This window comes from Suncus etruscus, chromosome 14 (assembly GCF_024139225.1).
Source record: "Suncus etruscus isolate mSunEtr1 chromosome 14, mSunEtr1.pri.cur, whole genome shotgun sequence".
NCBI lineage: Eukaryota > Metazoa > Chordata > Mammalia > Eulipotyphla > Soricidae > Suncus > Suncus etruscus.
This window is the reverse complement of record NC_064861.1, coordinates 23,632,879-23,646,181: the sequence shown is the minus strand read 5'-3', so window position 1 is coordinate 23,646,181 and position 13,303 is coordinate 23,632,879. Positions and strand designations below refer to the sequence as shown.

Sequence of the window (13,303 nt, the reverse complement as noted above, 5' to 3'; positions counted from 1 at the left end):
CTCCCTCCCTCCTCTCTCCGGTAGGGTTTGGGAGGCCACACCTGCCAGCCAGCTCCCTCCCCTCCCCTCCCCTCCCCTCCCCTCCCCTCCCCTCCCCTCCCCTCCCACCCTCCCTCTCTCTCTCTCTCTCTCTCTCTCTCTCTCTCTCTCTCTCTCTCTCTCTCTCTCTCTCTCTCTTTCTCTCTCTCTCTCTCTCTCTCCACCCCCCCCCAGTCCCTCAACAAAGTTTTCTAAGAGGTGGTGTTGGCTAGGAATGCAGTTCAATAAGAGACCCTGGGTTCAATTCCCAGCACAAGCCCCCCTCCAAATGACCACACACACACACACACACACACACACACACACACACACAGACTCCACTCACACATTCACTCTCACTCTACATGGTGTGAAACCATTTGTTCTAAAAATAATAGCAAACTGGGAGCTGGAGTGATAGCACAGTGGGTAGGGCATTTGCCTTGCACTCAGCTGATACGGGACCATCCCAGGTTCGAATCCCCGGCATCCCACATGGTCTCTGAGCAATTTCTGAGTGCAGAGCTAGAATTAATCCGAGAGCCAGGTGTGCACCCCCTCACCCAAAAAAAATGACAGTAAATTGGGGATGGAGTGATAGCACAGCCATAGGGCTTTTGCCTTGCATGCAGCCGACCTGTAAAGGACCCAGGTTCAATCTCTGGTATCATATATGGTCCTTTGGGCATACCGTGAGCAATTTCTGAGCACAGAGCAAGGAGTAATCCCTGAGTGCAACTGGGTATGGGCCTCTCCCCCCCAAAAAAAAACAAATTGGGACCAAAGCAATAACACAGTGGATAGTGCATATGCCTTGCATGTGGCTGGCCTGGGTTTGATCCCCAGCATCCTATATGGTCCCTCAAGCCTAACAGGAGTAATTTCTAAGTATAAAGCCAGAAGTAACTGCTAAGCACCACCAGTTGTGCCTCCCAAAAATAATATTAAAAAATTAACAATGGGGGCCGAAGAGATAGCATAGCGATAGGGCTTGGCAGCAGTTTGCCTTCCATGCGACCAACCCAGAAGAGACCTGGTTCGATTCCCAGCATCCCATATGGTCCCCCGGCCGGCCAGGAAAATTTCTGAGTGCAGAGCCAGAAGTGGCCCAAACACCAATCAATCAATAAATAAATAGTGAAGGAAGGAAGGAAGGAAGGAAGGAAGGAAGGAAGGAAGGAAGGAAGGAAGGAAGGAAGGAAGGAAGGAAGGAAGGAAGGAAGGAAGGAAGGAAGGAAGGAAGGAAGGAAACAGCTTCTTTTTTGTTTGTTTTGTTTTGTTTATTTTTGGGTCACACCCGAAGTGCTCAGGGGTAGTACTCCTGGCTCTACCCTCAGAAATTGCTCCTTGGAGGCTCAGGGGACCATATAAGATGCTGGGATTTGAACCACCATCCTTCTGCATGCATGCAAGGCAAATGCCCTATCTCCATGCTATCTCCCTGGCTCCCAAAAACAGCTTCTTTAAAAAAAAAAAAATAGGGGCCGGGCGGTGGCGCTGGAGGTAAGGTGCCTGCCTTGCCTGCGCTAGCCTAGGACGGACCGCGGTTCGATCCCCCGGCGTCCCATATGGTCCCCCAAGAAGCCAGGAGCAACTTCTGAGCGCGTAGCCAGGAGTAACCCCTGAGCGTCACAGGGTGTGGCCCAAAAACAACAACAACAAAAAAAAATAACAATGAAGATTTATGTAATAAAGTGTGAATTATCTGGGAAAAATAAAAGGGAAGTAAAAAATCATCTTTTTCACTTGATCCTAAAACTATGGTATTTAAAAGAGAGACGAAATGGGACATTCTATATCTGAGAAAGTCTACTACCAAGGTACACTGCTTGCTTTTCTGTGATGTTTAGGACAAAGATGTTTTAGAAATCATCCTTTATTGGCTCCTTACATATGCTAAATCATGTGAAAGGCTCAGATTCTAACACCACATGATCCCCCAAGGGCATCCACTTATAACCACCACGGGTAGAATTTCCTATCTTACATAAAAGAATGTTATTTGGAGTCAGAGACAAAGCTCTTAGGACTATGCACATATCACCAGGAGGGACCCTAAGAGCAATAAGTCAGGAGAAGTCCCTTAAGCACCTCCAGCTATGCTTCCAAAACAAAACCAAAAAAGTATGTTAAACCTTAAAAGAAAATACAAATTGATGCTTTCAGTAGGTCAGATAATCAAAAATTCAGAAAAATAATCCAGAACATCCTAAATTCTACCTATATTACCACTTTTGAAAAAATGTCAAGGGAGTGGAGGCAAAGATATAGCACAGCAGAAAGGCATTTGCCTTGCATGTGGCAAACCTGGGGCAGACCTGGATTTGATTCCAGGAATCACATATGGTCCATCCCCCCAACCCCCAAGCCTGTCAGGAGTGATTTCTGAGTGCAGAACCAGGAGTAACCCCTGAGCACTGCTGGGTGTGGCAAAAAAAAAAAAATGTCAAAGGGGCTGGGAGACACTATAGCAATTAGGGTGTTATGCCTCACAACTCAATCCCTAGAACTACATGACAAACACCCCCCCCTTCACCCCAGAATCACCAGATGCAGTACTAGAAAGCCAAGAGCCCCTACCATAACCAGGTGTAACCCATAAGGCTCTGAGTACCTTCAGGGAGGCCCAAATAATCCTCAGCACTGCAGGGACCAAGCAGCACTGCATTCCTGGGCCCTCACATTGAGAATCTCCAGTGAGATTCTGGAATCTCAGTGTGAATTCACGCAGTGTGAATCTGGAGTCAGGGTCCTCCAGGCCTCCTGAGCACCACTTGGGAGATCCCTCCCCCTAGTGGGGAAAAATGCCAAAGAAATTACTGCATAAGGGCATCAACTTATAACTACCACTTATAGAACTTCCCAGGTTTCATTCCCAACATTACATAGTACCCCAAGCACTGCTAGATGCTACATCCAAGCAACTCACCCAGAACAGCTAAGCGAGACCCAAACACAAAAACAAACATAAGAAAAAAAGGTCTTTCTGCGGCAGGAGTGATAGCACAGCAGTAGGGCGTTTGCCTTGCACAAGGCCAACTCACTTCTGATCTGCAGCATCCCATACAGTCCCCTGAGCCTGCCAAGAGTAACTTCTGAGTGCAGAGCCTCTGGCAAGTGTGGCCCCAAAACAAACAAAAATAAGGTCTTTGATTCCATTTCATAATTTTTATATTCCTAAGTGTCCCCTTACCTATTCTTTGCCCCTTCTTGGAGAAAGAAATTTAAGCAAATATTTAAAGGACATATTGACACTAATTGCCAAGGAGTCTGGCAACAGAAAGCTGGCTTTGCAGTTAGGAGAGAGTACAGAAGGGCAAGAGGCTTGTGCTCAACATAGTTGATCAGGGCTTGATTCTTGATACCACATATGGTCCGTCCCACCTCCCACCCCCAAGGTCCTCAGGAGTAGTTCCTGAGCTCAGTCAGGTGTAAACCCTTAACATAGCCAGGTATGGCCCCAAGACAGGAAAAACAAGCAAAACCACCAAAACAGAGAGCTAGCTTTTCAATCTTTCCCCTCTAAGTCATCAAGTCATAGCTTCCTTCCTTATAATCACTTTTTACTATTCCAAAATCCTGAAATTTGCTGAAAGAAATGTCTAATGCAAACTTTTCTGCTATTTAGCCACAGTCTATCCTTCAGTGCTTTGATGTTTACAAACTACAACTTTAAGGAGAGGTTCCTGTAGTAAGTGGATGTTTGGACTTAAAGACAATTAAAGTCCCTTGAAATCCAAGGTTTTTTTTTAATTTTTATTATTTTATTTCAAACACCACGGTTTACAAAGCTGCTCATAATATATTTGTTTCTACCATTCTATGTTCCAACACCAATCTTTTTTTTTTTTTTTTTTTTGGTTTTTGGGCCACACCCGGTGACGCTCAGGGGTTACTCCTGGCTATGCGCTCAGAAGTCGCTCCTGGCTTGGGGGACCATATGGGACACCGGGGGATTGAACCGCGGTCCGTCTCCTAGGCTAGCGCAGGTAGTGCAGGCACCTTACCTCCAGCGCCACCGCCCGGCCCCTAAAATTATACTTAGGTAGATACCTTTTTTTTTTTTTTTTTTTTTTTTTTTTTGGTTTTTGGGCCACACCCGTTTGACGCTCAGGGGTTACTCCTGGCTATGTGCTCAGAAATCGCCCCTGGCTTGGGGGGACCATATGGGACACCGGGGGATCGAACCGCGGTCCTTCCTTGGCTAGCGCTTGCAAGGCAGACACCTTACCTCCAGCGCCACCTACCCAGCCCCCCAACACCAATCTTACCACCAGTGTAAAATTCCTCTACCTTTGTCCCGGGATTCCCTCCCCCCCTTGCACACTCCCAAAGAGCCCGCTCCCTTGGCAGACAGGAAATAATTTACTTTATATGTTTGTTTACAACTAAGTGGTAAAATTATAAAAAAAAAAATGTAACAAGCAAAAGAAAGCTTGTGAAAGTTATAGTCTCTCAGGAGTCATTAAGTCATTGTTTGAAGGTTTACTAAGCTGCTTGTTGTTAGCTGATCATTGTCATTGGTTTATTTGTTAACTTAAGTGGCACCTATGATAATTTGACATCTAATCTGGTATGTTCATACTAAAGTGTCTGTGTTGAAAATTTTGGAGGTGTTATGCAGCTGAATGGTCTAGAAATTCTAAATTCAATGGCTGACATGGTGGTGGCTGTGGATTGTAGCTGTGGGTTGCCAGAACTTCTGGAAAACCTAAAGGGTTGTGGGGAGGCTTCAGCATTCACTCTGACAAAACCCTTGAGATCTCACCCCAAATACCATCATATTTGGAGTTTCGGCCAATTAGGTGTCTCTGCAGAGATCAGTGATAAAGCAGAGAAGTTGGGCCACTGGTGTGTAGCAATTCTGATTGTGGTGCAAATGCCGAGCTTCAGCCTTCAGACTTGGCCTGCCCCTCCTCTCAAGAGTGCCCAGTTTTCAGCTGTAGTAACAGTGTACCATGATTTTTTGTGGCTTGGTTTATATCTCTTTTAAGAATAAAGTGAGTCTATGGTGCTGGTCAATGAGTGGATATGGAAACAGCTGTGGGGCATGGCTGTGACTGCCAGGGCCTCCAGAAGTACAGACCAAAATCTAACATTTTAAGACATTCATAGCTAACTTTAAAAATGAAAGACTCAAAAAAAAAAAAACAAAAAAAAAAAAAAAGAAAGACTCTCAAAACTTAAAGATTCACCCAGCTATACTGTATCTAGTGATAAAACTAGGTAAAATATTGATCTCAATATTCTGTTCCTTCAATAGTTCTTATACTTCTTTGTAATAAATTCCTTGATTCTAGGGGCTGGAGCTGTGGTGCAAGCAGTAAGGCATATGCCTTGCGTGCACTAGACTAGGACAGACCACGGTTTGATCCCCCGGCATCCCATATGGTCCCCCAAGCCAGGAGCGATTTCTGAGCACATAGCCAGGAATAACTAACCCCTGAACGTCATCCGGGTGTGGCCCAAAAAAACAAACAAAAAAAATTCCTTGATTCTAGAGAGATAGTACATCAGATAGGGAGCTGGCCTTGATGAGGTCAATTAAGGTTCAATCTCTAGCATCCCATATAGTCCCAAGTACACCAGGAGTAATTTCTGAGCAGAGCCAGGATTAACTACCAAGGGCTGCCAGTGTGACCCAACTCCTCCCCAAAAAGAAATTCCTTGATTCTAGAGCCAGAGATAATATAGCAGTTTAAAGTATTTGCCTTACATGTAACCAACCCCAGTTTGATCTCTAGTACTACAAACATGGTCCCCTAAGAAACACCAGGAGATATCTGTAAGCACAGAGCCAGAGTAGTTCTTGAACATCAATCACTAGGTTTGCCCCTTCACCAAAATTCCTGGATTCTAAAACTGTTTCTGTCTTTAAAAAAAAAAAAAGAAAGAAAAAAAAGTTGGAAGAAAAAGTATAATGGGGAAGGGACAAAGAAAGTACCTGGGGCAGGGTACTTGGCTTCCAAGCAGCAGACCTGGGTTCAATTCCTGACATCCTATTTGGTTCGCAGAGCCTGCCTGGATCGGGAGTGATCCCTGAATGCTCGGGAGTCAGACCTGAGCACTGCTGGGTATGGCCCAAAAACAAAAAAAAAGAAGAAAAAAAAAAAGGAAGTAAATAGGGGCTAAAGATATAGTTAGGGTACTTGCCTTGCACAATGTTGATATTTGCACACTACTTGAGTCCTTCCCCATACACCTCCCCTGAAAAAAACCAGGGATTTTTTTTTTTTTTTTTTTTTTGGTGTTTGGGCCATACCCAGTGGTATTCATGGTACCATATATGATACAGGCGATCAAATCTAGGTCACCTGTATGCACAGCAAATGCCTTACTTTCTGTACTAGCTTTCAGGCACCAACAAACATCCTTTTTTTTTTTTTTTTTTTGCAGTGTGGAGTAAAACTCAAATGTGAGGGGCATATATTCTACAACTGAGCTATACTCCCAACCATGTTAAAGATTTTTGTAGCCATGAGTTAGTTCAGCATGAAAGAAAACATGACCAGCATATACACAGTCTTTGTTTTTGTCTAATAACCAACTTTATTTTCTAAAATAGAGACTATTGGGGCCGGAGAGATAGCACAGCGGTAGGGCATTTGCCTTGCACACAGCAGATCCAGGATGGACAGTGGTTAGAATCCCAGCATCCCATATGGTCCCCTGTGCCTGCCAGGAGCGATTTCTGAGTGCAGAACCAAGAGTAACTCCTGAGAGCCGCTGGGTGTGGCCCCCCTCAAAAAAAAAAAAAATAAAAAAACATAAAAAAATAAAATAGAAGGGCCGGAGAGGTGGCGCTAGAGGTAAGGTGTCTGCCTTGCAAGCGTAGGACGGACTGCGGTTCGATCCCCCAGCGTCCCATATGGTCCCCCCAAGCCAGGAGCAATTTCTGAGCGCATAGCCAGGAGTAACCCCTGAGCGTCAAACAGGTGTGGCCCAAAAACCAATAAATAAATAAATAAATAAATAAATAAATAAATAAATAAATAAATAAATAAAAATAGAGACTATCAGCAATGGCCTGTCTCTTTATAAAGGAGGGGCCAGAGGGATAAAACCTTTACCCTTGCCTTGCACGCAGCTGATACAAGTTTAATCCCCAATATCACATGTGGTTCCCAGAGCCCACAGGAGTGATCCCTGAGCACAGAGTTTAGACTAAGTCCTGAGCACAGATGGATATGGTCTAAATCTCTTTAACCTCAAAAAAAGAAGATAAAATAGAAGAGGCCAAGGATGTATCTCAATGTTAGGCACAAGTCGCCAATGGATGACACTGAGTTCAATTCCCAACACAAAAGGAAAAAGCAAAATATGGTCAAGTGATTAAAAATTCGTTAGTTTTCCTGTTTGGGGGCTACATGTGGTAGTGCTCAGGGCTTTCTGTCCATGCTCTGCACTCGGGAAACACTACTGGTAGTACTAGGGACTGAACCCAATCTAAGCACAGGCATAACTAGCATTAGATGCAAAGCCACCTTTTGTACTGATTCCTGATTAAAATATTCCTTACTTTTCAATTTTCTTTTATTTTTTTTTTCTTTCTGATGGTGGTGTTGGGGGGGGTGGGGGGCGGGGGTGGTGGTGGTGGTGGTGGTGGTGGTGGTGGTGGTGGTGGTGGTGGTGGTGGTGGTGGTGGTCTGGTGGTGAGGGTCAATTTTATTTTCAAAGCATTTGGGTTTTGTGGTACTAGAGATTGAACCCAGAGCCTCATACATGCAAAGTAAGAGTTCTATTTCTTTTTTTTTTTTTTTTTTTTTGGATTTTGGGCCACATCTGGCAGCGCTCAAGTCTCCTGGCTCTGCACTCAGAAATCGCTCCTGGCAGGTTCAGGGACCATATGGGATGCCAGGGATCAAACTAAGGTTGGCCACATGCAAGGCAAATGCCCTACCCACTGTGCTATCACTTCAGCCCCAGTAAGAATTCTATTGCTGAGTTACATCTCTGGCCCTCACTCTGGAGCCAGGAGTAAGCCTTGAGTGTAGCTCAATCCCTTTCCCCACAATAAAACAATAATTTTACTAATCCAAATAGCCAAACTATTTCTTTAATCAATATATAAAAATATCAAGATTGTTACATAGTTTACACATGTATTTCATGCCTAAAGTTTTAAAAATCCAGTGTTTACTTTATACCTACAGCCAACTTCCAACATTTCAATAGGAACTAACTATATTTCAGTCAAACCTGGTTTCTTGGGTGCCACCAGAGGTAGACACCTAGCATATAAGGCCATTCATTGAACTCAAGGCCTCCACAATTTGAGTCATATCCCTGGCCCTACCCAGTATTTCTTGTTAATATAATTATAACCTGTTCTTCCAAATCATTTGTGGCATAACCTTATCCTCTAAGCTTCTATTACATTTCACTGAAAATGTAACACTATCCAAGAATAACTTGGCAATCCATTTATAAAATACACTGAAGGCCCTAGGGGAGAAGACAAGATTATTCAATCATACAGAAAATAAAGTCAGTCTATTCTGACCCATATAACCATCAACAAAGTTAAATCACTTCACATGTATTAACTGTTTTCTTAGCTTTTATAATAAATATAATTTATAGGTCATAAAAGTTTCTGCTTTTATAGAAGTATGCCAATAATTACCAATTCTTCCAAAGCAGAGAATTTCATTCTGAGGCATTCCTTCAGATTCCCTCCTTTAAGGCAGGGCTGACTTCAAGACAAAAACATATATATAGCATTACTCTGTGGATCTTTGGCTTTCTCCCCAAAGACAGAACAGGACAGTAAGAAAGGCAGCAAAGAAAAGGTACCATCTGTCACTTCAAACATCACAACATTCCAGTAGATTCCCTTCCCTCTTTCCAAAAGTAGTCATTTTCCATTGTTTATCATATTAAAAAATAAAAAATGGCACGACTTCCTCTGTGATGTATATGCGTTGGTTTTCTGGAACCTTACAGATCAAAGTTAATGTCTTCTTGAAGGTTGAAGAGAAAGAATAAAGCATTAGGTGCTTGCCTTGCATGTAGCCAACTGGTGTTCAAGCTCTGGCACGCCATATGGTCACCTGAGTTCCACTAGGAATAACCCCTGAACAGAGCCAAAGTGTGGCCCAAAAAGGGAAAAAGAAATTATTTCTTCTTTTCTTCTTTAAGAGGAGAGAAGCAGATATTTACATGAACAAGTCCACTTATTTCATACTCTCAAACCTTTCTCAATATTGTGTTTCAAATTCTGCCTGGCATTCTTCAACTTTGACTGTTCTTATTTTTAACAGCTAGGGGTCTAGAGCTAAACATTTATACTTCCACTATTACTTTGTTTCAAAAAGGGTATAAAAGGGCAACATGGTAATTCTACATAGGCATCAAAAATTAAACAAGATTTAAAAAATAATACATCCTTGATTCTTTCAAATTTGACACTAAATTCATGTTTGATGAAAATATGCACTTAGGAGCAATATTCTTTCTCAGACTGCATCAATTTTTTTTTTTGGGGGGGGTCACACCCGGCAGTGCTCAGGGGTTATTCCTGGCTCCAGGCTCAGAAATTGCTCCTGGCAGGCACAGGGGACCATATGGGACGCCGGGATTTGAACTGATGACCTCCTGCATGAAAGGCAAACGCCTTACCTCCATGCTATCTCTCCGGCCCCTGCATCAATTTCTTGATTGCAAGAAAATACTTGAAGTCTATAAAATACAAGAATACTCTGCAATCACTCCTAAATACGTAATTTCCCTGATACATGCCTTCAAAAATCAGTCTACCTGCAACCCACATTCATCACTGCTGAAAAGTCAGAGAAACATTCTGTTCATTAAGAATTTTCATTTTCTTTCATCTTAATGACTTCTGGGGAAAAAAAAACTGGAATCGTGGCTCAAGAGAAGACTGACTCACAAAGAACACAGGGGGAACACCAGGGAGTTTGGCTCTAGTCAGTCCTGTCAGCATATGTAACAATCACATGTTTAAAAAAGGATATCCAACCACTTCTCAAACTTAGCTTTCATCTTCTTTCCACACAACATACTTTAGAGAGTAAATAAGAGCAGAATGATCTCAGGCAATTTGAGAGCTCTGTGTTCTCATTAGTTGATCTATACTTAGAATCTGCAGAAACCTGGAAAGGTAACTAGCAGCTAACAGGATTACTAAGGCCTCAGACTAAAACAAGGTTCTTTGGGAAAACCAAAATCCAACCAATGTAATATATTTTTTGGTTTTGTTTTGGAGCCACACCTGGTGGTGCTCAGGGGTCACTCCTGGTAGTGGTTGGGGGTACCAGGGATCAAATCCCGGTTGGCCTCATGCAAGGAAAATGCCCTTACCTGCTCTACTATGGCTCTGCCCCTCCCAATGTAATCTTATAAAGTAGGTTCTTAATAGAATTCCAGAGAAGACTAGAAAAGGTGCAGAGAAACTGTTTTGTGTTCACTATTAGCCTGCAGTTCCAGAAAACCAAGCCTTGAGTAACAAAAGCCACCAACAATCTAGCCCACTCCACCTACCTATGTGTAAAAACAAATACAAAGAGAAATGGATTTCAATGCTCCTCCTAAGCTCACATTTCTGGAGTTCTTATTTTAGAAAGCAAGTTAAATGGGGAAAAATAAAATTAAAAAAAAGTAAAGGGCCAGAGCGGTAGCACAGCAGGTACATTGCTTGCCTTGCACACAGCAGACCCAGGTTTGGGATTCCATATGATTCCCTGAGCACAGCCAAGAGTGTTTCCTCAGTGTAGAGCCAAGAGTAACCCCTGAACACTGCTGGGTGTGGCCCCAAAACAAACAACCCCCCTCCTCAAAAAAAAAAAAAAAAAAAAAAAAAAAACACAGTAAAATGACAGACTATTCTAGTAGTCTTTAGTTATGTTACAGGTTTGCAATAAAGGAATTTAGGTGCAATGCTTTTCTGGAAATTTTTCAGTTCCTTATCTACCAAAGCAAAAGTCCTCACTACCTACTACCTACTACCTATGCACCCAGTGGTGCTCAGGGATTACTCTTGGCTCTGCGCTCAGAAATCACTCCTGGCAGGCTTGGGAAACCATACGGGATATGCCAGGGAATGAACCCAGTTGGCTGCAAGCAAGGCAAACTCCCTACCTGCTATGCCTTAACTCTGTACCCTATCTCTGCTACAGAATTTGTTCAAATACAGCAGCTCTGAAAAATACAGCACCTCTGAAAGAAAAGAACTGGTTTAGCTCCACCCTTTCTAAAGCAAATACCGGCAACAGTAGCCAAATCCACTCAAGGTATATAAGGTAGACACGCCAGAAATCAGGTGATAGGAAGTTGAGTTCCCTCAGGTATCTCACCTTACTGCACCACTCACTTAAGTAGAGCTAGTTCATAAATTTGTGACACATATTAAGTGTTACATAAAAGCCTCTGTACAATTCTAGTAAGGACTTGACAAACCTGTGATGAGTCACAGTGGTCACCAAAAAGGAGCAGGAAAAGCAGAAATTAGGGTAAGAAAGATCAAACCGTCCTCATGGAAACCAAACAAAAACAGACCGTTACCAACATAGGAACTAAGTTCTTAGAAGGAGAGGGTTGAATCTTATCCTAAAGGAATATATGAAAATGTTATTCATTTTCACCCAACTAACCCCACATTTCTAGAAAAAAAGAAATAGATAAAATCTGACGATGACAGACGATATCTAAATCACTAGAAAGGTCAGTCCATGAGCACCTGCCTGGCTAGAAATCGGAAGGGACTGATCTGTTTTAACTGCTAGCTCCTCTCTCCATCTTAAACCTCTAGGTAGCTAAGTAACACTTTCTCCCTGATGCATCAATTGACCAGTTTTCCTTCTAAACCTGTGAGGTCAGGGTCAGAACCCTGAGGAGAGAGGATAGGTGAAAAGAAAGTAATAGAAATACTTGGAAGCCATCGGATAAGCAGAAAGGGGAGGAAGAACCCCGTGGAAGAGGGGACAAGTTCAAAGGACGGCTGCAACAAGTACATGGTTAGTAAGAGCCAAAGCTCTTTCCCTCGCTTGCAAGGTGCTGCCTCTTTCAAAACTTTTGACAGCAGAAGAGCCAAGAAACAGCTCCCAGAAGGGAGCAAGACAGATTGAGTGCGGGCCAGAGGTAACAGAAACGTGAAGACCTCCGGGAACGGCAATATTTCATGTTTCTCCAGCCTCAAAGGAGTGGAGGAGCCAGACTCCTCGACAGGTAGAAGGGATGCCAGTGGCCGGGGGGCATGGCAGGTGGCAGAAGAGCCCTAGATGACAACCGTGGGAAACGTATCGAGAGCGGGTCAGTTCCCAACTGGAACCAACGTGCAAGCCAGCTTCCCGCCGGGCGGGGCGGCCGTGTGTCACCCCCTTGGTAGCCCAAGAAGGGGGGGGGGGGGGCAAGACAGAAGCAGAAGTTGTAAAAAATGCCTCCGCCTGGGGAGCGATCGGGCCCCCGGGGGTGCAAGCAGGGAAGGTGGTCTCCGTCGGGATGGAGCGATCCCGGGCTTGGGTCAAAGAAAGGGACCCATCCGTCTCGGGGGCCCAGCCGGCGGACCTGGGACTGGCAGCGGCACCAGCCTGATCCAATCCCGCAGCGTCCGGGGGCAGGCGGGCGGACGGGCCAGGTACCATTCCTGCGGGGAAGGAGTATCGGGTGACACCGGGCGGGACGGGGCGGGGGCAGCCCGCAGGTGAGGGGCCCGGGTGGAGGAAGTGACCTTTAGAAGGAAACGCGAGCGCCCAAGCCCGGCTGGGGAGGAGGGTGCTGCCGGGCCGGCGAGGGCGCGCGTCGGCCGGGCTGCGCTGGGCGGGCGCCTGGCCGGGCCGGGGCGTCCAGGCGGCGGCCCGCGGGCCCCACGGACGCGCTCGGGGCGGCGGGGCAGCAGCCGGGCTCCCGGCCGGGTGGGAGGGACACTCACGAATTTCTTGGATTTGCCGCCGTCGCCGCCCGCCGCAGACAGCTCGTCGGGGCTCCGGCCCTTCTTCTTGTCCCGGCCCCCGCGGCCCGGGCCCGGGCCCCCGCCGGGCGGCTCCATGTCCCGGTGGGCGCGACGCGGCTCTCTCGGAACCCGCCGCCGCCGCCGCCCAGCAAGCAGCTTCCCAGCTTCAGCTTCAGCTTCAGCCTCAGCCCGCCGCCGCGCCCCGCCTCATTAGCATGCCGGCTGCGCGCGCCTCATGAATATACAAGAACGACGCCGAGTGCCCGCCCACCCGCCCCACTTCCGCCCAGGCCCGCAGCCCCGCCAATGAGCGCGCGGGACGGGGGCGGAGGGGCATTGCGGAAGCGCGCTACCTGCCGGGAGGGCCTCGGCCCA

General features: G+C 45.6%; 1 protein-coding gene across 1 annotated transcript in view; it reads right to left on the bottom strand.

Moving 5' to 3' along the window:
- Nucleotides 1-13,058, bottom strand: part of DIAPH1 (diaphanous related formin 1) — a 109,119-nt gene extending 96,061 nt beyond the window's left edge. Inside the window, exon 1 of the mRNA XM_049786978.1 lies at nt 12,908-13,058. Within this exon, the coding sequence (XP_049642935.1) occupies nt 12,908-13,024 (117 nt within the window). The 5' untranslated portion in view covers nt 13,025-13,058. The remainder of the gene's footprint in view (nt 1-12,907) is intronic.
- Nucleotides 13,059-13,303: the final 245 nt, after the last annotated feature.